This window comes from Physcomitrium patens, chromosome 10 (genome assembly GCF_059467195.1).
Source record: "Physcomitrium patens ecotype Gransden chromosome 10, ASM5946719v1, whole genome shotgun sequence".
Lineage (NCBI taxonomy): Eukaryota > Viridiplantae > Streptophyta > Bryopsida > Funariales > Funariaceae > Physcomitrium > Physcomitrium patens.
This window is the reverse complement of record NC_143419.1, coordinates 17,559,875-17,585,958: the sequence shown is the minus strand read 5'-3', so window position 1 is coordinate 17,585,958 and position 26,084 is coordinate 17,559,875. Positions and strand designations below refer to the sequence as shown.

General features: G+C 32.8%; 1 protein-coding gene across 1 annotated transcript; it reads right to left on the bottom strand.

Annotated features, from left to right (window-relative positions):
* Positions 1 to 19,024: 19,024 nt before the first annotated feature.
* LOC112287727 (photosystem I chlorophyll a/b-binding protein 2, chloroplastic) lies at positions 19,025 to 21,118 on the bottom strand. The gene is made up of 4 exons (XM_024531060.2): positions 20,988 to 21,118; positions 20,126 to 20,346; positions 19,496 to 20,013; positions 19,025 to 19,306 (listed from the first exon to the last, which is right to left on the bottom strand). Exons 1-4 carry the CDS (start codon positions 21,044 to 21,046, stop codon positions 19,292 to 19,294), a joined length of 813 nt encoding a protein of 270 aa, XP_024386828.1. The 5' UTR covers positions 21,047 to 21,118; the 3' UTR covers positions 19,025 to 19,291.
* Between the last annotated feature and the right edge of the window lie 4,966 nt (positions 21,119 to 26,084).

The following is a 26,084-nucleotide window of genomic DNA, read 5'->3' as shown; positions in this document are numbered from 1 at the left end:
GAACTCGATCAAAAAACAATTCAAACAAGTAAGCCTTCACTCAAAGAGAAGTAACAAAATATATATATAAACAAGTATATATATTGAAAGAGAAATTGGAATGGCTATTGCCAAAAGACAAGAAAACTAGAGACCCTTGAAACTAGACTAGAAGCAAGAAACGAGTTGACAAGAGTGAAGAAGCCTTCACTCTTGTCTCTATATATACTATCTAACTAGGGGCTACGTGGCGACGTTCTATAGGACCTCCAATATGTGTTGACTTTATAGAACACATGCCTTGACTTACAAGGCAAGGTTTTCTATGTGTGGGCCACATAATTAGCTTGATCTTCAAGCTAACAACATGTGTGGCACATGGCCAACTTGTTGACCACGTTTCTAATCCAAAAAGTCAATTAAAGACACCTATGAAGTCAAAGCAGCGTCTAGGAAGTTTCTAGGAAGCTTCTATATTAAATATTATACAATTAACTTACTTTTATCTACTTTTACTTACTTCTACCTATTTGTATATATAATTACTAGTTTATATGATTATATTCATGACATTACTCCTCCTTCTAGGAACAAGTTCCACGAGGAGCAGTCATCATATGTTGAAGAAATCTATGATGTGATGAATTATATTCGCCACATACTCTGATCTTTGTTCTCTTCGAAGATGATTGCTAGGGCCTCTCAATCATCGATAGTGTCATATATTAGGCGGGAAGACCACCCAGTTATTTGATCATTGTTGAGGCCTTCATAACTTCCTTCAAATAGAATATTTGGAACACCATCAGGAGTTGTTCCTACCTCTAGCAAAATCACCAAATATCGGGAGTCCCTTCCCAAATCGTGATACCAAACACGTTGTATCTCGCCATCTATTCGAGGAAGAACATGTCGTTCTTGAAGATCTTCATCTCGATTGCGTCGTCTTGAAGGTTGTAACAATCGTAATGTCTCATCCGACAGGTCAGTAAATAAAGGCTCTTGAGTCGAATCCGCTGGTTGTTGGTTCTTAATCTCCTCAGCGTCACTACTACAAAGAAGCTACGAACAAGAATTGAAAGTAGAATGTTGTCTTGCTTAGATGTTGTTTCTTTTATAAAGAAGGTTTTCATCTTGATTTTGATGGATGTCGTCGATGAAAAGCCTCCACCGCCTTTGCTGCATTTGTAAGATTCTTTATTGGCTCCCATGTGCATTCACTAATACCATATCCGTACCAATGGACAAGATATTCTAATTTACTTCAGCGCCGCCTTGAATCTAAGACTTCTTCTACTTCAAACTCTTTATTATTGTCCACTTCTATAGAAGGAGGTGAAGCTTATCGTCTTCTTGGTATGTCCACTGTCTTGTATGGTTCAAGAAGAGACACGTGGAATATTGGATGGATTTTCATTGACTCCAATAGATGTAAACGATATGCAACTAGATTGATTTGTGCAGAAATAGAAAATGGTCTTAGCCTTTGATAATCCAACTTGTCACAAGGACGAGTGGTCTTGATATTGCGACGAAGTAGCCATACCTTATCACCCAAGATGAATGATGGTTGATCCTTTCGATAGACATCCGCATTCTTGAGCCTCTTTTAACTGCACCTTCATCATTGCATGTAGCTCTGATAAATGAATTGCTAAATCTTTCGCAGCAGGATTATCAACTTTTGAAAAGTCAAAAGTATCAAGTCATGGATGATAACCATAATTAGCAAAAAAAGGTATTTATTTTATAGAAGAATGTACCGTGTTATTATAAACAAACTCTGCCAATGGCAAAAGAGTTGTCCAATCATCTTGTTGGTAATTAATGGTACATCTTAAATATTGCTCCAAAACTTGATTAACATGCTCCGTTTGTACATCAGTTTGAGGATGAAATGCCGAAGATAGTTTTATATCCACTTTAAAAATCTTGAAAAGAATCCGCCAAAATCTTGATACAAATTGAGTTCCCCTATCTGATATAATATCCTTAGGTAATCCATGATAGCGATAGATATTATCAAGAAAGAGCTTAGCTATTTCTTCACCTGTGATAGATTTTGTACATGGCACAAAATGTGCCATCTTCGTAAAATGATCTACTATCACGAATATAGAGTCATCAGAACCTGAGATTAGAAGATCCGTGATGAAGTCCATAGAAACAGAAGACCATGGTTGTTCTGGAATGGGTAATGGCTGAAGAAGTCCAAAAGATCGATGACAAGGAGTTTTTGATCTTCAGCAAACATCACATGATTGTACAAAATTTTTAACTGCCTTCCACATTTGAAGCCACCAAAAATCCCTAGATATCAGCTCCAAAGTCTTATTATATCCAAAATGTCCTGCTGCTGGAAAGTCGTGACGAGCTTGAAGAACACGTAAACGTGCTTCTCCTTCTGGAACATATAGGCGTCCTTCGAAATAGAGTAGGTTGTTCTTGAATTCAAATTTAGAGGGATCATGAGATTTAGAAGAATTATTCTTAATATCATGAATAAGAGGGTCTGAAGACATACTTAACTAGACTTGTTTAAAAAAAGTTAAATCAATAGTCAATGTTGATTTTATTGCTCGAAGATGAAATTACTCCAACTTCAAGAGAACCATGCTTTGTTGCTCAAAAGCTACATCTCCTTCTTTTGGTGCAAGATAAGAACGTCTAGACAAGGCATCGAACAAACCTTCTTATTTTTTTGGCCAATAAGTGATGGTGAACTCGAATCTTGATAAAGACATGCTCCAACGAGCTTGGTGACGATTTAATACGCGTGTTGACATAAAATATTTGAGGTTCTTGTGATCCGTATACACGATGACTAGACTAGAAGCGCCTTCTAGATAATGACGCCATTCTTAAAAAGAATCCATAATTGTAAGAAGTTCTTTGTTGTGGATCTCATAATTGATTTCTGCTGCTGAGAATTTTCTTGAATGAAAGGCTACTGGATGAAGTTTTTCATCTGTTTCTATTTGTGATAAAACCGCACCCAGAGCAAAGTCCAATGCATCTGTTTCTATAAAGAATATTTTGGCAAAATCAACACGATACAAGATTGGTACAGAAACAAATGTTGTCTTCAAAGATTTAAAAGCAACTTTCGCTTCTTGATTCCATTGGAGTTTGTCTTTACAAGTCAAACGTGTAAGTGGAGCTGCAACTCGAAAGAAGTCTTTGATGAAGATCCGATAGTAGTTGGCAAATTCCAAAAAATATTGGACATCTCTTACCATTTTTGGGATCCTCCAGTCTATAATAGTTTGAACTTTCTTAGGATCCATCATAAGTCCATCATTTGAAATGATGTAACCTAAGAAATCGACTTGAGTAGTGTGAAATATACACTTTTCTATTTTGGCATAGAGTCCTGCATCTCTTAATTTTTGTAACACACAACGAACATGAAGTTCATGTTCTTCTGGATTCTTAGAATAGATCAAGATGTTTAGATAACAGACCACAAAATCGTCCAAAAACTCTCGAAAAACATCATTTATTAGATGTTGAAAAGCTGCTGGTGCATTTGTAAGTCCAAAAGACATGATGTTGTATTCAAAATATCCATACCTAGTTCGAAACGCAGTCTTCCATTCATCTCTTTTTTTGATGCGTACTAGATTGTATGCTCCCCGAAGATCTATTTTTGTATAGATCTTAGCTTGATTCAGCTGATCAAGAAGTCCAGATATTAAAGGTAGTGGATACCTATTCTTGATGGTAATCTTGTTGAATCCTCGATAATCAATACACATCCGCAATGATCCATCTTTTTTCTTCACAAATAGAATTGGAGCTCCTATCGGAGATTTAGAATGGCGTATGAAATTCTTAGCTAGATTTTCTTCAATATACACCTTGAATTCAACCAACTCATTTTGTGATAAACTGTAGATTGGTTCGAATGGCGGTTGTGCTCCTTCTTGAAGGTCAATTGAGCAATCATAGGGACGATGTTCCGGGAGTGTATCTGCATTCTTTTTTTCAAATACATCTTGAAATTCTTGATATTGGCTTGGAATGCCACTTGAAGTCTTTTCACCAGTAGAAATGGGTGTGGCATAAATAATATATGGTGATTCTTTCATAGCAACATGCAAGAAAGCTTTTGCACCTATAAATGCGGATTTAATTGAACTGGACTTATGACTCTCTACTTGATTAACTACATTGTTAGTTATACTTTTAGAGAAAGTAAGAGTTCGAGAAATCCAATCTATTTGAGGGTTGTATTTTTCTAACCATGATAAACCTAAAATGACTGGATTAGAGGGAGATCTAATGATATTAAATACTACAAAACTATTATGACCATTAAGTATTACTTCTTTAAGAAGGGTTTCATGAGTAATGTCTCCAGAAGACAATGAACGACCATCTAAGACTTCTACATGAACAGGTTTAGTTTTCTTTACTAAAAATATGCTATGTCTTTTAATAAATTCTTCATCTAAAAAACACACTGAGGCTACTGAATCTAACAAGGCAGAGACTTTGTAATGTTTAGGTCCTAAAATAACATTTAATGTAAAACAAAGAGAGGGCTCTGAGAAGAGAATAGGACCTTTACTAGATGTTGTGCAAGGTTCCAACCACACGGTCCTTATTGTAGCTAGACAAACTCGTTTTTTAGACATATTATCTTCTTTCACAGCCATACTTCTTATTTTGTGATTGCGTCGTTTCTTTGGACAATGTTGAGCAGTGTGCTTTGGTTCTCCACAATATAAACATAATCCTTCTTGATGACGATGAGTCTTTTTTTGCTCAATAAGAGGTTTGAAACGTACTGCATCAATTTGCATATCCTCTACTTCCGAATGTATGTGTTGAAGAGGTGTTGGTGTTGCCATTGAATTATAGTAACGTTGAGGTCCACTTGTATGGTTCTCAGATCGGAATTCAAAAAGGCGATTGTCGCACTTCACAGCAAAGTCAATTGCTTGACTCAATGTTTGAGGATTACGTAAGTTGAGCATTAATTTTTTTACCTCATATTGTAATTCATAGAAAAATTGGCTAATAAGTGCAGCATCATCTCACTTGATATTAGTTGCAAGTTGTCGAAATTGTGAAGAATATAACGTTATTGATTGATTGCCTTGTGGTAAAATTTGGATCTTATTGGTTGCAACACGAATTGCATCATGTTTTCCATACATAGATCAAAATTCTGCTAAAAAAGCCTCTAGATTATCAAATATTGGATCTCGTCGTTCAAGAAAAGATGAAAATCATGATAGTGCTGAACCTCAAAAAAGCATACCAATGAATCTAACTTGCGATCCTGGAGTTGAATAGCTTTGGAGTTGAAGTTCAATCACAAGTTGTACTTGATTGATAATCCTCGACACTTGGATCTGGTGCCATCAAACTTCTTGGATAGGACAATTCTTAGTTCACTAACATTTGAAGGACATTCCACCATAGGAGAAAGGATATGGTTTGGTGCAGATGTTGAAGTAGCTCCAACCATTTCTATATCTTCACTTTCTGCCAATCTTGTTGCTCCTTGTGGTGGTAAATTGAGTTGATGCATGGCAAGCATTAAATCCCTCAATTGCTCTTGTATTTGTGCCATTGCACTCTTCATGTTAAGAAGTTCTGCCATGATAACACTTAGAAGAGAGAAGATGTCTAATATCGCTCAAGACAAATAGAAGAGAGGACTTGCGGACAAAGAAAATACTAAGGACAATATCAATTTAGAAGAGGGTTATCCACAACTTCTAATATGCTTATATCTTATCAAGAAAAAAGGGTAATCTACTCTTAATCAAGATTAGACAAAGCTCTGATATTGTAGGTGTACTCTTGTCAATCTGTCAATGACAAGAACTCGATGAAAAAAAATTTCAAATAAGTGAGCCTTCACTCAAAGAGAGGTAACAAAAAATATATATAAATAAGTATATATATTGAAAGAGAAACTGGAATGGCTATTGCCAAAAGACAAGAAAACTAGAGATCCTTGAAACTAGACTAGAAGCAAGAAAAGAGTTGACAAGAGTGAAGAAGCCTTCACTCTTATCTCTATATATACTATCTAACTAAGGGCTACATGGCGACGTTCTATAAGACCTCCAATAAGTGTTGACTTTGTAGAACACATGCCTTGACTTACAAGGCAAGTTTAACTACGTGTAGGCCACATAGTTAGCTTGATCTTCAAGCTAACAACATGTGTGGTACATGGCCAACTTGTTGACCATGTTTCTAATCCAAAAAGTCAATTAAAGATACCTATGAAGTCAAAGCAGTGTATATGAAGCTTCTAGGAAGCTTCCATAATAAATACTATAGAATTAACTTACTTTTACCTTCTTTTACTTACTTCTACCTATTTGTATATATAATTACTAGCTTACATGATTATATCTGTGACAATACCAAAGCAATTGAACTAATAGAGGTGGATTCAAATACAAGGAAAGACTAGTTATATGAATTGAATATGTTAGTAAGACAATTGATTGTATTCTAGCTATCTAAAATCAATTATCAAACTACAAAAAACCAAGGCTTACTACTTCTATCTTAATTCAATATATAATCCATTCTATGACTATCAATTCAACAATACTTCCATATTCTTATCAATTCATCTCCCACCTACTCTCTTTGCAGTTTACATATATTCAATTACTGATCTTTAGCTTATTTATTATATTCAGTTTCTCAATTTATCACACAGAACTCAATATCTTCACTTAATACAACACAATTCGATAATCTCAATTCTCAAGGTGACAGATTTTTTCCAAATCGGTCAGTCCAAAGTCATAGTCCACAATATTCTAATCACAATTTCAATAATACTTGTGTCAATCATAATTCTTCATAAGAAAATAATAAAAGCAAAGAAAACAAGAAGTAGCAGCAAGCTTGCCTCGGCTTACGACTCTCACAATCTGGCCCCAATCTCCTTTTTCTCAACCTCTTTATCCTATCCAAAAGATAATCCATTGGCTAGCAAATTCCAAAGGTTATGATTCTTTGAATTCTTAACCATTTTTTCCATCAACAACTTACTGTTACCAATTAAACTGCCTAACCATAAGTCTAATTCTCAAGGTTGTGAATAATCAACCAATAACTTATCACAAAATTTATTTACCTATTCTACATTAAGTATTAAGAGTTAGTTATTGAAACCAATATCTTCATTGGCTACTATCTACATGTATTACTTATACAATCCTATTAATGATTAGTTAGTAGTTAGAAGAAGCATAAAAAAAAGAGCTTCATGTTTTTTTAATTAATTATATAAAATATAGGATTTTTATTAGATTTAAATTGATTTTATTACTTGAAAAAATTACTAAGATAGGAAAATATAGCCATATATAGATATTAGTATTATAGAAATATTATAAGATTTTTTAGAATTTATTTAGATTTTTTTATGAATTTTTAGAGAAAATTTTAAGACTTTGATAAAATTGAGTTTATTACCTTGAGAGCCATTATGAAGGAATGAAGCAAGATTTGAAGATTGTATAAGGTTTGTAGATTAATTGGGTATTTTTGAATACCATGGTGAGGTTAAAAATATAAAAAAGTAGTTTTACAAGTAGAAAATAGGAAGACCAGTAGCTAGTATAGTCCTTGTAGGAAGAGAGGTGCACAATTCCCATAGGATTGTAGCACCTTGGGTATAGGTAGGAAGATAAGACTAAAGCCTTAAGGCCTCTTGAGAGGGGGAATATATACTACTTGTGAGCCTTGGTGAGGCTTGAACTCTTGATTTCTTAAGCAAGTTATCCTCGACGTAAAAATTATTCACTTAATTTTTCTATTATTTACATTCTATCTTTTATCTATCATAATTTACTCATAATAACTTAGAATTACATGATTTTTAGGTCATTAGAAAGATAAAAAATTATCTATCTAAAAATATATTTTTTATTTTTTACTTTCACTTTTTACTAGATGAAAATCCAATGAATGGACTGTGACTTCGTTTTAGATGTTGTAATTACTTGATTTCATCTCTTTTACTTGTATTGTGGTTGTTCGTCTTTGGTCTTTTGCCAATTGCTTACTTTACTTCACACCACCAATTACAAGCAACTCTTAATTGAGGCCATCTTGTAATTGGGACTGAGGAGTGAAATTTACACTCACAGTATTAAACCTCTTACTAAGCAAAAAATGATTCAATGATATTAAGAAAGATTGTGCTTATATTATGGAGAACTTAAATATACTATTCAATATTATTTCAAGAAACAATACAATTACAAGATAAAAAATATGGTTGCAAAAGAAGACAATGTATTGGAAAATAAATTTATCCAATTAAAATATAGATTGCACAACTAGAATCTCGTATAATACCTAATAAAGGTTCTATTTTTTCTTTAAATTCATCACATTCTTTTACAATAGATGTTTGTTTAGGACCAAAAAATTACAAAGCCTTTGTCTTATTACATTAAAGAATCTCAACTTATTTTATAAATAAAAACTTTGTTAAAAAATAAAAATATCCTAAGTTAAGAAAATTAAGTCTATGCATATAAAAATCATAGATGATTATTTTTATCTATAAGAAGATATTATCTATAAAAGCATTCTTTCAAATATAGCAATTAATAGATATAATAGCTCAATAAAATTTAGTTTCAATGGATCTCTTTTTAATCTAGCTTTTATAGGTTTATTTTTCTTAGAGAAGTATAATCTTCAAATATTCTAGATTTCTTGTAATCTTAATTTTTTATAGCTTAATTTAGACTTCTATAAATTAATATAAAAATTCATAATTTTAATACAACCAAATTCTTATTGATAGATGTAAGAGCTTTTATGCATGGTGTAAAGAAAGATTATCTTTTGTTATTTGTTACACATCCATTTTTGATGGTAGAAAGTCTTATAATGGTATTGTAAGTCAATATAAGAATTAATAAGATATTTTTTTTAAAAAAAAAATACATATTCTTGAAAATCATTCTCTATGTAATTATTCAATTGATCTTGTAGAAAGAACTTCACTGCCATTTGGACCAATCTATAGCTTATCATAAAATAAGTTGGTTGCATTCTTAGAATATATCGATAAAAACTTGGCTAAGTACTTCATATGCCATTCAAAAATTTTAACATAATCTCTTATCTTATTTTAAAAAAAAAAAACCATAAATTATTGTGAATATGTATAAATTATTGAGGACTCAATAAGATCACCATTTATAATAGATTTCTTCTACTTTTGAATTTATATTCATTGTGTATTATCAAAACTTAGACATATACAATATACATCATGATAAAAAAGTATCTATTTTATATAACTCAAATTGACTTCTTAGGATATATCATTTCAAATGATGGCATTATGATGAATATTAAGAAAATTTAGAATATCATAGGTGAAAAGCTTTAAATAATACTAAGAGATATAAAATATTTTTTAGAATTTTCTAGTTATTATTAAATTTTATCAAAAGAAAATTCTAAGTTGTAACTTTATTTATAAATTTGACTTATAAAGACAAACTTGAATGAAATAAAGAAGTTGAAATAAAATTTGAAACTTTAAGATTATTTTTTATTTTTATATTAATTTTATATTTTATTTATTTTTTTAAAGTAATTTATATCAAAATAAATTATTAAAAATACCTATATTTATTCTAATAATAATCTAAATAATATGATAAGGTATGAATAGGTATTTTATATTAATGCATATTTTAAATTATTAACAAGCTTATTGTAGGCTAATTTTATTAAGATTTAAATTTAAAATTATATATTAACTATGAAAATCAAAAGATTTGATAAAAGTTCTAATCTAGTATCAAAAGGAGTTAAAACTTTGAATCAAAAATAAAATATTTATTTTTTAAAAAATTAATTTCATCTTTAAACTATAAAATCAACATTGAATATTGATTTAATTTTTTTTAAGCAAGTTGAATAAAATATGTCTTTAGATCTTCTTATTTGTAATATTAAAAATAACTCTTTTAAATCTTTTATATTTTAGTTTTAAAATAATTTTCTTTATTACAAAAAATATTTGTATATTCAAGAAAATCTAGTATATTTATGTGTTCTTTAAGCTTGTTATTAAGAACTTTTGTTCATTGGCTTTATAATTTTTTCTAATTACTAACTATATAAGAATAACTATAGTCTTTTGTTTTTATGAAATTTATCGTGGATCTTTTAATTTCAAGTTTTTATGACTCTTTTTTTGTAATATTAAATCAATTCATTAAGTTGGCACATTTTGTACTATGTACAAAAACTATTACATGTATTGAAAAATCTCAATTTTTCAACAATAAGATTTATTACTATCATAGATTTTAAAAAAATACTATATCATATAAAGAAACTTAATTTATATTTAGATTTTAGAGAATCTTTTTTAAGATATTGAAAATGCACATAGAATTATCTTTGACTTTTCATAGTCAAATTGATGGAAAATTAAAACATGTGGATCAAATTTTGAAGCAATATCTAAGATGTATCATTAACTATAATCAAGATAATTCAATAATTCTTTTGTTGTTGGAAAAGTTGATCTATAATAATATAATACATTCTTCTACTTAACAAATATCTTTCTATGATAAATGTGGTTATCTAAAATTTAATTCCTTTGGCTTTTAAAAAATTAATAATTTTATGACAAAATATTTGGCAAATTGTTTAGTAGAGCTACATGCAACAATGGAAACACAACTAAAAAATGCTCAAGAAAGATAATAGATCAATATAAATACCTATTATAAGAAAAAACCTCAATTTTATATTAGTAATAAATCATGATTATTTTATTGTAATGTCAAAATTATTTGTTTTTATGAAAAATTAGATTATTATAGACTTGGACCATTTTTTATTTGTAAGTTATTTAGTCTAGTTGCTTATTAATTATACCTATTATAATCTATAAAAATCTACTCTATATTCTATGTGTTTCTTTTTGGGCCAAACAAGACAATAGATATATCAAGAAGCAAAAAAATACGACTTATGGAATTGAGTAATTATAAAGAATTTGAGGTCAAAGAAGTCTTAGAATTAAGGTGGTGCTAAAATAAATTAGAATATCTTGTATATTAGCATGAATATGATATTAATGAATACATATGAAAGCCAATTAAGAATTGCGTAAATGTAGCAAGTAATGTTAATAAATTTTTATCAATGATGTCTATCAAAACCGAAATGAAGAATGAAGAAAAAATTTGTCATAAAAGAAATGAGATTCAGAAGAGATTTCATTCCATCTCCTTTATTTATTTATTTATTTATTTTTAATATATTTGTGGTACTAAAAAGTTGAAAATGAACAACCAACAAATCCAATGTTGGAGCTATTATTTGTTGAGTTATTAGACAAGGTATTAATATTGTCACAACCTTTGAAATAATACAATAGAAATAAAGATCAAGAAGAATTATTTATTTTGAATATATGGTGAAATAAAACATATTTAGTATTATAATTTTGGAAGAGACTTTTGATCTTTAGTGATATTCATTGAAAGTAGAAACCATTTCTAATGGTATTCTAAATATTTAATTTTAAGGAAGTTACAAAAGCCTCAATAATAATATAAAAAAATAATGTGGTATTTTATCCAAATATAGGACATTATTAATAATTAAAAAAACCATTCACTTATTTTTAAAAAAAATAAAGTTCAAAGTATACAACAAATATAATTTATTGCATCTTGTTCTTCCTCAATATTTAATTATTACTTATTATGAAACTTGTTCTTAGAAAAAATAGAGATAATGTTACAAAGTACATATTTATCTAAATTAAAAGAGTTTGATAGAAGTAAATAGAAGTAAGTAAATTTAATAATATCTTATTGTTAATCTTCTTAAAATCTTTATAAATGCGAATTTGACTTTTTTATATATTTATATGTAATTAAACTTGAAAACTTGGCTACTAGGTTGGCCATATATTGTACATGTTGGTGAATTGTGATACAAGTTGGACATATAGCATGTATGTAGAGAACTTGTTTTGTAAGTTGGACATATGTTGTGGAAGTTCAACATATGTCAAAGGTTCTATAGAATGTTTCTATATAAATCTTAATTGGATTTACATGGCAACATTAATTTTTTCAAAGTCTTTCTAATTTGTACTCTTGTTTCAAAAGTCTATAGACTTCTTATCTTTTAGCAAAAGCCATTCTAGGATTAATATTAAACCATCTTTAAGTAAATATCTATTCTTTTCTAAATGACTCAAGAGTTTATTATTGTATTTATTATTTGTGATTCATATCCTTGATAAGAATATATAAGTTTTTATTTTAAAAAAAAAAAAAAAAAAAAAAAAAAATCTTGAAATTCAAAATTAAAAGTATGATGAGATTTAAAGGAATTATTTTTGATATCATGCAAAAAAAATTAGATGATGTTCTTGATTGAATATGATTGATTATTGTTGAATCAACAATCAATATTAATTTGATTTCTTAAAGATAAAATTGCTTAGTATCTAAAAAATTCTTTGTTATTAATCAAATGCGATAATTCTTTTTTTTGGTACAAAATAGGAGTGTATGATTTATATACTATAGTAGAATTTAAGTTTTTTAAACAAAAAATTATAAAATGGATAAAGAAATGATTAAATAAAACCTATGAATAATACATACATAACAATGTTTGGTACATAAAGTTAAGAACTACATCCAACTTAAAAAACTTCAATGAAAAAATAACACCAAATAGCTTACAAGCATTCAAAAAATTAAGCCTGAGTTGTATTACTAAGTTATCTTTAGCCTAATGGCAACATAAATAATATTTCTAGTGGTATTTGTATTACACACTATCTGATAGTATGAATTCATTTACATGTGTGGTTCCATAAATTGAACTATTAATTGAGTACTATACATATTGATAAGTATTGAGAATCTTTAGAAAGACACAAGAGTAGTAGTAAGTAATACACACACACACAAAAGAGTTTCTAAGGAGAGAGAGAGAGCTTCACACAAAAGTCTATTGATCTAGTTGTATCTTGTATACAAGAAGAGAAGAAGAGAGGATAAACAGTTCCTCTCCACTACATTCCAAATATTATAGCTATAGTATTTATTATAGACTACAATAAATATTATGGAGAGCACCAACTACATTTAATGCTCTCAACACTCCTCTTCACTCATTATAATATTTACATAATATAAAATTTATATAAGATTATGATCTATACTTTTTTGTAATCTTGCAACATCAATAATTGTTGCCTCATTAAAAACCTTATCTAGGAAAAACTTATTGTATTTAAAGGCAAAATCATAAATAAAAGAAAAAGAATACAACATCATTTTTTTTTTAATTATTTAAAGAGTTCATTAACTTTTTTATTCAAGAAAAGTAAGTCGCCGCATACCAATGCCATAAGTAAGTCGACAATGGTTGCACAATGGGAGAGCTTTGGTAAAGAGATCAACAAGGTTATTTACAGATTCAGTTTTCTTAATTATAAGTGCTTGATTAGTAATCAAGTCATGGATAAAACTAAAATACTTTGGATCAATATGCTTTGTCTTGTCGCCTTTAATGAAACCAACTTGCATCTGTGCAATACAAGCACTATTGTCTTTATGCAAGATAGTTGGAGAATCATCATATGAAAATCCATAGGTTGTTTGAATAAATTTATCAATTGATCGCAACAAAATACATTCTCAAGATACTTCATGTAAGGCAATAATTTCTGCATAGTTGGATGAAGTTGTAGTTATTGTTTGTTTCACTGATTTCTATGATATTGTAGCTCCATATCTTAAAAATACATATCCTATTTGAGATTTAACTATTGTAGTATGAAATTTATATCTTGCATTACAATATCCAACTAATTTTGGATTTGCATATTATGTGTAGTATAATGCCAAGTCTTCAACGCCTTTAAATAAAATAATAAATATTTGATGTCATTTCAATGTTGTAGTATTGGACATGCACTATGTCTTACAAGAACACTAATTCCAAATGCAATATATGATCTCATAGATGTAGCCAAATATAAAAGTGCTCCAACTGCTGTAAGGTATGGATATTGATCTCTCAATATTTCTTCTTCCTTCTCACATGGAAGGTGTAGATCATGACCATCACAACCACGTTCAACCATTGGTATGGATAATGGATAAGCATCAATCATATTAAATCTCCACAAGTTTTTTCTAATATACGTTAGTTGGTAGAAAAAAATGCTACCATCTATAAGATGAATAATCTGAAGACCAATGTAGAAAGTTATTTTTCCTAGCATTTTCATCTCAAATTCATATATAAGTAGGTTAGTAGCTGCAAGACATGTATATTTAGTATCCACTAGGTTAAGATCATCAACATATATGGAAATGATCACAAAACCAATTTTATCTCGTTTGATAAACAAATAAGAGATTAGTGGATTACTTACAAATTTATTTATAATTAAATAATCTCAAAGATGTTGATACCACATACATCCAAATTATTTTAAATCATACAAGGCCTTACATAATTTAATATCACGATATTGTCTTGGGGCAAGTCCATTTGGAGTTCTTATTTCTAAGACAGGTGGAATTTTCATATAAATATTTGCATCAAGAAAACCATATAGATATGTAGTTACCACATCCATCAGATGCATCGCAAGGGTGGCATGAACTACAATTCCAATAATATATCAAAATATAATTGAATCTATGATTAGAGAATATGTGGATTCATAAACAATGCCAAAGCATATTAGGATCATCTTCCTTGGAAGAAAGAGCTTCTATAATCATACATGCAAATGATTCATCTACCGTAATAGATGGTGTATCCCAAATATCAGTTGTAGTACAATACATAATAGATAATTCTTTATTCAACTTGTTCTTATTCCTTCCAATTCCAAGATTTTTTTTCACATGAATTGAAGGTACATTATGCATGGATATATCATCATGAATTGATAGTCACACAAAATGAGTAGAAATTTTCAAATTGAAGGCCGAGTAATCATCTTGTCTTACACACATGCATGACATAATTCTATAGAATCTACATCCGCAAGCTTTAAATTATGTCGAGTTATACATAGAATGATCTTTCTAAATAATGTAGATCTTAGATGTCCCAATCATCCAAACCATAGAGAAGCATGACTCTCTTTGATAGATGATGCAAAATTAAATATAATAGGAGGCCGAATTGCAATTCGGTATAAACCATTTTTTGTAGCAAAAGCTTTTTTAACAACTTTATGATTCTTCACAAGAACCAAAATCTCTTTTTTATTTAAAATAGGAGTCGATAGGTGATAACCATTGATACACACATCTCAATAGTTGATCACACTCTAAAGTACTAAGGGTGCAAATATTACATGTTTATATTTTATAATGGAACCCACAAGTAATTTTATCATTGCTGAGCCCTCTTGGAAACAAAACACATTTGCTCCAGCCATAGTCATCATATTTTTAGTTTGCCAAGTTGAAGATTTTTTAATAAAAAAATTGTCTATCCCGCATGATAGTATGTGTTGTTGCAGAATCAATGAGCGTATCATTTGATTCATAATTAGAGGTTTTATCATTCATATAAGCCTTTAAATCATCAACACCTATTGAATCCATAGATGCATCCATGGTATGAATTTCACAAGCCTCAGCTTATAGTTTCTTAATTTTTTGGAATATTTTAATAAAATATTTTGAAATATGACACACATGTGCTAAATGACCAAATATTCCACATTTATGGCAAGAACGCATCTCTGATTTTTGTTTTTTACTATAATTAATAGTAGAACATTTATTCTTTCTATATGGGTAGAAATGGCCATGATTGTGACTGCCTTGATGCTTATGAGTACGTTTTCCATGTTTATGTAATTTTTTCTTAGATTTTGAAATATTAAGTGCATGAGATTTTGGAACTATGGTTCCAATAGGACGAGCTTCCGCATTGTGCAAGAATAGCTCATTTTGCTTCTCCGCAAGAAGTAGATAGGATATGAGATTAGAATGACTATGAAATTTCATATTCCTATATAATTGTGCAAGCACAACAGATATATGGAGAAATGTAGAGAGAGTTTTCTCAATAATTTCTTCTTTATAGATGTTTTGTCCACATAATCATAATTATAAAAAAATACTATATATTTTACTATTGAAAGTATTTAAATTTAAAAAATCCAAGATACATAAATGTGTCCAATTATAATGTATATGTGGAAGGAAAATGGTCTTTTGATGATCAAACTTGGATTTAAGATTCTTCCAAAGTTCTACATGATCTTTCATTTTCAAATATTAATGTTGTAATGTACGTACAAGATGATGATGAAGGAAAAGAAGTGCTTTTCAATGGATAGCAGGAGAAATAGAAATACTTATTGTAGGAAATTCTTCAAACATAATAACATCTGAGAGTTGTTCTGAAAATAAATTTGTTTTTGTCATTTTTGCTCATAATAGATAATTTTTTCCATTTATAGTCAATGGTAGAAATAAACGAGCTTGAAAATATTAGAATGCACTAATAGTAGTTGAAACCATAGTAGAAGTAGTTGAAGATATTGAAGCACTTATTATAAATAAATCTGTAAAGAAAATACAAGTTCAAGTAGAAAAGTTGAGTAAAATGTACCTTAAAATATAAAATCAAATAAAATAATAAAATTAAACTTGAAATCAAAAATATTAATTAATTAATTATATATATATATATATATTTTTTTTTAACAAGATTATGGATTGTGGGAGCAGCAAGGCAGCAGCAACGGCAGTTAGCAGCGAAGTTGATGACTATTTGGTAGCAGTTGGTAATTATTGGTAGCAGTAGTCAACCGCAAGGTCGGCGGCTATTTGATAGCAGGACAATATCAATGGCAAGATCGGCAACAAGCAGCAGCAGGTGTTTGGCGGCAAGCACGGGGCACAACAAAGAGAATGGACTGGAGCAAGTATTCTGAACAAGCAGGGCATAGAGTGGAGTAAGTGCTCTAATCAAGTAGCTAATGTGTGAGGGGCCAACATGAAGTGCAGCAAGACCATGAGTCACACGAGGAGCAAGAGTAGCAACAGGTTTGAAGAGTCAAGACTAGAACTAAAAAAAAGAAAAGATAAAAAAATTGCGATAGTCTATAGAAGAGACACAAAAGTAGTAATAAGTAATTCACACACACACAAGAGAGTTTCTAAGGAGAGAGAGAGCTTCACACAAAAGTTTATTGATCTAGTTGTATCTCATATACAAGAGGAGAAGGAGAGAGGATAAACAGATTCTCTACTACATTCCAAATACAGTAGCTATAGTATTTATTGTAGACTACAATAAATGTTAAAGAGAGAATTAGCTACATTTAATGCTCTCAACAACAACAAGTCATGTGACATGAATCTATTGTAATGATAATCCATTAGAGAATAAATGTTGTTGAATAGTGCAAATCGCATGTTTTTAAATAAATTTAAATCTTCTAACTTCAATAGTACAAAAATCACCAATATATACAAATTCATTAAAACATTGCATTGATTTATTAAATACGTTCACATCTAATTTCTTTTGCATGATGTCAAGAATATACTAAATAATCTATGGGTCATATTGGAATAATAAACCTTTGAGCTTCTTTATGTTTCATTTCCTTCAATGTGCCATACTGTACATTTAGCAATTCTTCAGTAAAAAAACCAAAAATTGAGTCTAAACAAAACTTTCTAGAATTTACTTCAAAAAGTACTGATTGCAAAAATATTCTTCTGATGACTGTATCTTGAATCACCGACATGTCACCAAACCACTGCAAAAATACACATCACAAAGCGCCACTGTTCCCCAGTGAAAATCATATCCACATTGCAGCATGTCCAACGCCTTTTCCTTTGCTTCTTCACAAGGTTCAGCTGCTCTTCATAACCACTCAACAAAAAGACTGCACTTGTTTTCCGCTCAAGGTTACACGCACACACACTTCATGAAACAGATAATGCAAGACGATATTCCACGAATATTGCAGCCAGCCAACTTGTCAATATTGGATTTCACTGGGGACTGCAACACACTTCCAAACAACCATGTCGGTTTCTGTGCCTCCATGCTCTGAGACATGTGTTTGATTTCACATCCCCATCTCATCTGTACTTATCGTGGTCACGCATCGATAGTGGAAAACCCGCAAACACAAGCACGTTTTCAATTCAATTTATTTTTACACACCCTCCTCGGCTACGACCACCGTGCAAATCCCCACTTCATGAACACATATCATCGCAGAATGGTCAATGATAAGTATTCCGTTCTTCATGCTTGTTTGTGCCACAAACAAAAGATGGTTCGACAATGCAACACTATCTCTGGGGAACAACACTCATACCGTCCAAACCCACCATCACAAACATTCCCATCAACATCTCTCCTTAACTGTCCGTTGCAGCAAAACCCGTTCCTCGAATCATCGTGGCCTGCAGCGTCAACATTCCAAACTTTGTCACGCCGCGTCACATACATGTCTCCCTCCCCTGTCCACCAGTCACCCTTCCGCTGTGCGATGGTGACATGGTGCACACCACACATGGGTTCTAATCCGTGACCCTCGCAGTTCCTAGCTCTGCCTCACAGACACTGCACCTCGTGCGCTGGACCGACGACCGGTTTAGGAAACTCTACTCGAGGCGGCAAAAACTACATGGATAATGCTCTGTCCCTCCACTTCCATCCACCTCCGCGGAGTGACTCTGCTGCTTGTGACCATCCCATTTCGACACAGCATGCGGGCGTGCGTCGCCACCTCACCTGCGGGTCACCCCGTTCCCCAGTGCCCTCACGGCCCAGCACGGAGTCTGACCGCGGGTTGTGCGAGCATGCCTACTTTACGTGTTTCAGCCCCAAAAGAACAAACAACTTACCCCACTCCCCACACCGATCCCACACTACCTCCCCCATCAGGCCAACCCCAGGCCTGTGCGCGGCATCAGCCTACCACAGCGACGCGCATCGCCGATACCATGCACGTTGCAACTCAAATGTGTGCGCGGAAAACTCAGAGTTCCAAAACTTCATTCGTAAATAACCAGCGTATAGTGTACAGGTGCATCTGAAACCAGTCACGTCGTACATGCAGCTCGAACGAGACTAATCTGCGACTGTGAATATCGTACAAAAAAAAAACAAAAGTATGCACATTTTACTGATTCCAGAATATCAACTTCCATTCGACTGCTGCTATCTAGATTCAAGACCAGGCTACGCTCGACGCTGCGCCCTTCCCTTGATGTTGTCAACAGATGCTCCCGCTTTACTTTCCGAACAACTGCACAACCGCAACCACGCACTTCAGTCACACCGCATTTGCAACGGCCCCCCATCTAAACTACACCACACCCCATCTCAAAACCACAAAACCCCGCACGCACACCCGCCCGCCCACTTACATCACCAGTCCACCGCCGTGCAACCCCAAACATGCATCCTCCCAAGCCGTCAAAAAAACAGAACTTACGGATTGCAAGATGGTGGTGTGGTAGGGGTCCGCCAAGTGCGCAAACAGGTTGTCGATGGGGCCGACGTGCGTCACGTTAGCCTGCACGAACGCGCCCAACACCGCGAGCATGGCCAGGCGCCCATTCTTCACCTCCTTGGTCCTGATCTCCTTCAACTTGTCCTCGGATCCCGAGCCCCATCCCAAGGGGTCGAACCACAAGCCTCCCGGGTACCCGACGTCCGTGCCCGTCAGCTTGTTGTTGGGGAAGATGGGGTCGGTGTTCACGCTCCCCGGCCTCGCAATGTCGGCCCACCTCCTGCTCTCGGCCCACGCCATGAGCAGAAGCTCAACAATGAAGAGGGTGCCCTGGTCAGCGAAGTACGTCGCGTCGCCGGCCTTGTACCACGATGGGGTGTTCAAGATCCCGATCTTCGTCAGCAGCTCTGGGATGAAGATGCCGGCGGCGCCGAGCATGGCCCAGCGGCAGTGCACCAGCTCAGCCTGCACCATCCAGTTCAGACGCCCGGGCTCGGCCGCTGCACATATCCATTCACCTCCGGTCAGACATCGCACACCCCATCCCAGACGTCGCCATACCTACAACATACCATCCCCATTGCAACTGCCCTACAATCATTCTCTTCTTACCGAGGTCCAGGGGATCGAAGCCGTAGTCTCCTGGAAGGCTCCCGTCCAGCCACTTCGGGGCTTCGCTACCTGGAAGCCACAGCGGCCTGTCGGTCTTGTTCCCGGTCAGGGTCGCGGACACGGTCATGTCACCCTTGGCCGCGCCGCACACCTGAGTCGTGCGAAGAGCTCTTCCGGCCAAGAACGAAGTCCTGGCGGATCCCACATTGCTCACCACCTTACTGCAGACCGCCAACCATGCCAAAACTCGTCAGACCTCTAACTCGTCCTAGGTCATACCACCGCAGAGAGCTCACATCATTCCACTCTACCCCACGCTTCGCAACATGGCGCTCTCCGCGACACACCCACCCACCCCTTACTGCCGAATTGGGTCCCCTGCCGCGGATCAAACCCCACCCGAACCTGACCCTCTACAACGTGGAACCAATTCCAGTTCCCCGCTCGACGACACCACCCAAATTCCTGGCCGCCACAAACCCATTCCGTTTCCATGACCCCCTACCTCACATGCAGGGGGCCACCGCGCTCACACAACGCCGGTGCGAGCCGCTCGCACCGCCATCCCAGACACACACCCGTTCCCACCAACAGCCGACGCTCACTACGGTCGCAACCAGCCTGAAATTCACTCTAACCCGACGCTTCCAAGGCAGGGAAGTCCGATGCAATCACTGTAACAGAACACCATTCTACCCACGCGGCCCCCAACAATGCGCACAACAAGGAAATGCTAAAGCAACCCAAGTTATCCTCCATGAGCCAGCTACTCGACTTCTTGCTCGCAATCGTAGAGGGCTCCAGCAGAGCTGCACACCACAGGAAGAGGGGAAGAGAGGAGGGGAATCAAGCTCACACACACCTGGTGGAGGGGGCCGCGACGGCGGCAACGCTGGAGGAGGCGCACACGGCGGACGCCATAGCTGCAGCTAGCTTACTGCTCACAGGGAGGGGCGGGGAATTCTTGGGCTGCGATCGATAGAGGTATGGCAGATGCTGCGATGCGAGGCTGCATGTAAGGGGCGCAGCAAATTGTAGCGCCAGGACGGATCCGAAGATCGCCGGGGCGCAACGCGAAGGGATAAGGACCTCCGCTCACGATTGGGCGCCCCGCCCTCTATCTGCGTCGCCCCGCTCCCATTGGCTGGCGTCCGCCAGGTCCCCATGATCCTCCCCGGCTCTCATCCCAGTTGGCCAGCCCCTCACTTGTGGCGTTGGATTGCTTCCAGCCCAGCCCAGCCCCACCCCGTCCCCAGTCTTAGCTTCCAAAAACCCCTTTACTTTGCATAAAATGCCCAAATTGTAGCAAAACCTTTTTAATACATTTTTCTCTTGCAAATGATTTTTTCTTTGTAAACTTCAGAAATTCATATCTCTTGTTCCATCTGTTTAATTTTTTTTTAATTCTTTAGATAATTTAGAATTTATCCTAAACTTTTACCATAAAAAAATAATAAATAAAAATGAACTATTAATCTACTACTCATCATTTGGCATCTTAGAAATCCTAGCAGGTGGTCTAAACCCTAATTTACAAGCACCCGAGTATTATTTTCTCCATATTTCAAAAATCCCAACTTTAAATGCCACAAAATTTATGTCTAAAATTTAGCAACATAATTATACACATTCTTTGAAATTTTGAGCCAAAATCTTATCAAATTTCTTAAGATAAAGCTCAAAATCCAAACACTAGTAAATCAAGTAATTTACTGCCGTTAGATTGCAAGCATTAACTTCAACTTCCTATATGTCTTTCGTATTGGCTTAGAATTCATTAAGGAATATATAATAAGTGTAGCTAAAAAAGTATTGTCATTAATCTTAGTTGCCGATCCTTCATTGTTTTTTTTGTATATATGTATAATGTCCAAAAGAAGAACAATAAGTACAAAACCAATACCTTAATTTTGAGCGCCTATATCTTTTTCATAAAAGCTCTAAATGAAATAAAATTTGTACCAAAATCATAGCCAAAAACCTAAACTTCTTGATCTTAGCCTCATAAGTTTGAATTCCCTTGAAAGAATAAACCTAATTCTTAATAAGGCCTCAAGCAGCCTCCTTGAAGTCCATTCAATATGCCTTTTGGCCAATATTAATAGAAATTTTTATCATCCATCTCCATTCATCCATATTAATGCCTTAACTATTATTTTTGCTACCAAAATTCTTCTTCAATTCTTTTTTTTTATTAAATTTATATAATATATTTTCTAAAAAAAAAATAAAAGAAATAAAACAAAATTTCAAGAGTCACCAATATCTAATATAGGTGGCTTTAAATATATAAAAACTATTATCAACATAAAATCAATTTTAGTAATAATATTTTAAAACTAACCACTTCAAAGTAGTAATCTAATTATATTTTTGTAACCAACTAAAATCTAATAACATGGCTTGCACTCCATTGTATAGCAAATTATCCATGTATCTATATCTATATATATATATATATATATGTATGTATACATTAATTTTACATGATAGCCGAACTACAACACAATACCTTACCAATAGAATTAGGTAGACATATATGTTGGAAATAGAGGTGAGAATAGAGGAGATAGTCAACAATGGATTGGCCATTAAAATTGTTGAAAAAAGTTGGTCTAACATAATGGCTACAAAATACATTATACATGGTAGCATGGATTATAATTGTTTGTCATCAATCTATTATATAATATTACTCAAGAAGCCAAAAACAAGCTATATAATTTACTTTCAAATACACAAGTTCAATTTAAAATATCATTCTTCACTTTAGTAAAGAAATTTATTAATATTAAATAGCTTAAAACATATTTAAGATTCAAAATTCAATATAAATTCATAAGAAATCTATACTTAGGAATAAAAATCGATGACATTATATATGATTTATATATATATATATATATATATATATATATATATTGTAGGCATCTATCAAATCTTATAGATGAAACTTAAAAGAATTCATTTGATTCATCAAAGGCTTATTTGTCTAAATTAATGTAATTAAATTGCTTGATTTTTTTTATGCTACTTCTTTCTATTTTTTTATAACATATTGTAATAATAATACAATGTCAAGAAGGCAAGCTTGCTTAAAAAAATAAAAGATCTTTAATTGCAAGTGGATTGTAAAAAGCACAATATTATCTAAATCAACTCAAATATGAAAGGATAGTTCATAGGCTTAGTACAAAATTTTGTTTAATTTCTTTATTGTGTCAAGGTGCATCCAAATCCTAATTCTAATTTCAAATCAAAATTTTCTTTTTAATAAAATATCAATAAATTCATTTATTATTAATATAATTTAGGCAAATTTAATTCATTGACCTTAATTCAAGTTATAAATTTTAAAATTTTAAAATTACTGAATAAAATATTAAAAATAGGAATCAAATCAAAGGAAATATAAGCTACTAACTATAGTCATAGTCCTCAAAATCCTCATCCACAAATATCAAGGTTACAAAGCTTGAAGAAAAAAATCCTTAATACGCTCTTGTATCAGTCTAAGAACTAAAACATCAATCAAAGATGGTATAGTATTGAATTAAAGTAGCTATTACTAAAAAAAAAAAAAAAAAAAAAAATCTTAAAATAAGACTTAAGTCTAGATAGGTGTTGACAAGAGTAAAGAAGGCTTCACTCTTGCCTCTGTATATACTCTTAACTAGGAGCTATGTGGCAATATTCTACAGAACCTCAAAAGCATATTGACTATACAAGACATGTATTTTAATTTGCAAGGCAAGTTTTTTATATGTATGCCACATATTTAGCTTGTAGAATAAGCTATCAATACGTGGTTAATTTATTAACTAAGTTTTTATTCTACCTATTAACTACAAATATATGTAAAATCAAAGCAATGTCTATAAAGCTTTTAAGAAGCTTCTCTAAAAAAATATTATGAAATAAATTTATTCTTATTTATTTTTACTTAATCATATAGATAAATGTTATAATAAATATTTATATTTGTGAAATTATCTCTTTTTTAGGAACAAGTTCCACAATGAGTGGTCATCATGTATGGAAAAAATCCAAGATGCAACAAATTGTATTTACCACATATTCTAATCTTTGTTTTGTTTAAGATAGTTGATAGGTCCTCTTAGCCATCAATAGTGTCCCATACCAATGCAAGAAGACTACCTTATTATTTCATTATTGTTGAAGCCTTAATAACTTCCTTCAAATAAAATATTTTATGAAAGACATGAATCTCGAAGAAAGAAAATCCTCAACACATTCTTGTATTTTTGAAAGAAAGTAAAAAATCACTCAAAGATGATATAATATTAAACTAGAATGGTTATTGTAAAAAACAAGAAAACTAAAAAGTCTTAGAAAAATAATAAAGACTAAAAAAGCATTGACAAGAGTGAAGAAGGCTTCACTCTTGCTTCCATATATACTTTCTAACTAGAAGTTATGTCGCAATATTCTCTAGAACTTCTAACATGTGTTGACTTTACTAGCCACATGTCTTAACTTGCAAGGCAAGTTATTTATGTATGTGCCATATAATTAGCTTATTTCACAAGCTACAACATGGAGTTAACTTGTTCTACAAGCTACTAACACGTGGTTAACTTGTTGGCAAAGTTTTTAACCTACAAATACATCTAAAGTCAAAATCACATCTATGAAGCTTCTAAGAAGCTTCTTTAGAAGACTTTATAAAATTAATCTATATTTACCTACTTCTACCTAATCATATAAGTAACTATTAGAATAAATATATATATCCATTGTCATATTACATGTTATCTTGCTCAGGAATGCACCGGGCATCTAGCTACGGAAGGTGAAATTGTGTTTCACAAGTAGTCAAGAAATCCTAATAAGTTTCATCCATATGAGAAGAATATAATCTGAATTTCAATTTAAAAGTGCTAAAAAAACTTTTCTTAGTAGTCTTAATCATACATAAATCTCAATTATCTTGTTACTTTCATATTTAAGCAATTTAGATTTTTCCTGTAAGTCCCAATCTTAATCGATGAGCTTTAACAAGTTATAATATTCAATCCGACTGTCTACTTGATGTAGAATATTGCATGCAATTTTCAATATAAGTCTTCTATATGCACAAGAACATTTAGTCCAATCCAACTTATAGATTATGAGAAAACCTCCAAAAAATTCACTAATGTAACTCTACTGCCAACTTGAAAAGTGAAGCAAAAATCCGATCAGTGATTTCTCCCTTTCCAACTATTAGCTTTGTCTCAAAATTGGTTTGTAGCTTGAACTTCAAGTCCTTCAAAACCATGCCAATTTTCACTTTTATCCAACTAATAGATCTTTAGAAATCATAGAAACTCTACCCAACCTCAAACTGCTATCTTCTGAAATCCTCTTGGACTAAAAACTAGATATCTCTAAACCACGCTGTTAGATTATTATAAAATTTTGTATGCACTTAGCACACCCAATAATCCAAATAGTTTCAAATTTTCAACTGTAGATGTTACACCAATTGCACGACCTAGCCAAAATTGCTAGTCCTAATTATATTATATAAAATCCAAATCACTAATACAAACCTTGTCTTTGAATAATAACTACTAAGTCCTCAAAAATCCTCCCAAAATAATTCTTACGTCTTTAAAAAGAAATTCAAGTTAGCTCTCAAATCTTAAACTTTGATCTTCAAATGAATTCTTAACTTGCCCTCGGCAATCGTTTTTGTAACCAAAGGTCTGATTTCGACCCTGTCTCACAAATGGTCGACCCTCTAGTATCAATCTAACTGATCCTAAGGATTTTTTAGCCCAATTCTATCCTTAACTTGACTCTAGTATCAATCGTATCAACCATTTATTTCTTCTACTCTGATTTTTTTAATTTATGGTCTTTCTAAGTTAGTAGAAGAGTCTCTACAACCTAGAAGGTAAAGTTACTAACTAACCTTCAACCTACTAACTATTAAGATAAGAAAATAATCTAA

Excerpts from the sequence above, each read along its gene's own strand:
- LOC112287727 (XM_024531060.2), bottom strand. The coding sequence starts at position 21,046 with ATGGCGTCCGCCGTGTGCGCCTCCTCCAGCGTTGCCGCCGTCGCGGCC. Across the intron at positions 20,347-20,987 it reads GTCGCGGCCCCCTCCACCAG|TAAGGTGGTGAGCAATGTGG; the intron begins GTGTGTGTGAGC and ends GGCGGTCTGCAG. Across the intron at positions 20,014-20,125 it reads CTTCGATCCCCTGGACCTCG|CGGCCGAGCCCGGGCGTCTG; the intron begins GTAAGAAGAGAA and ends GGATATGTGCAG.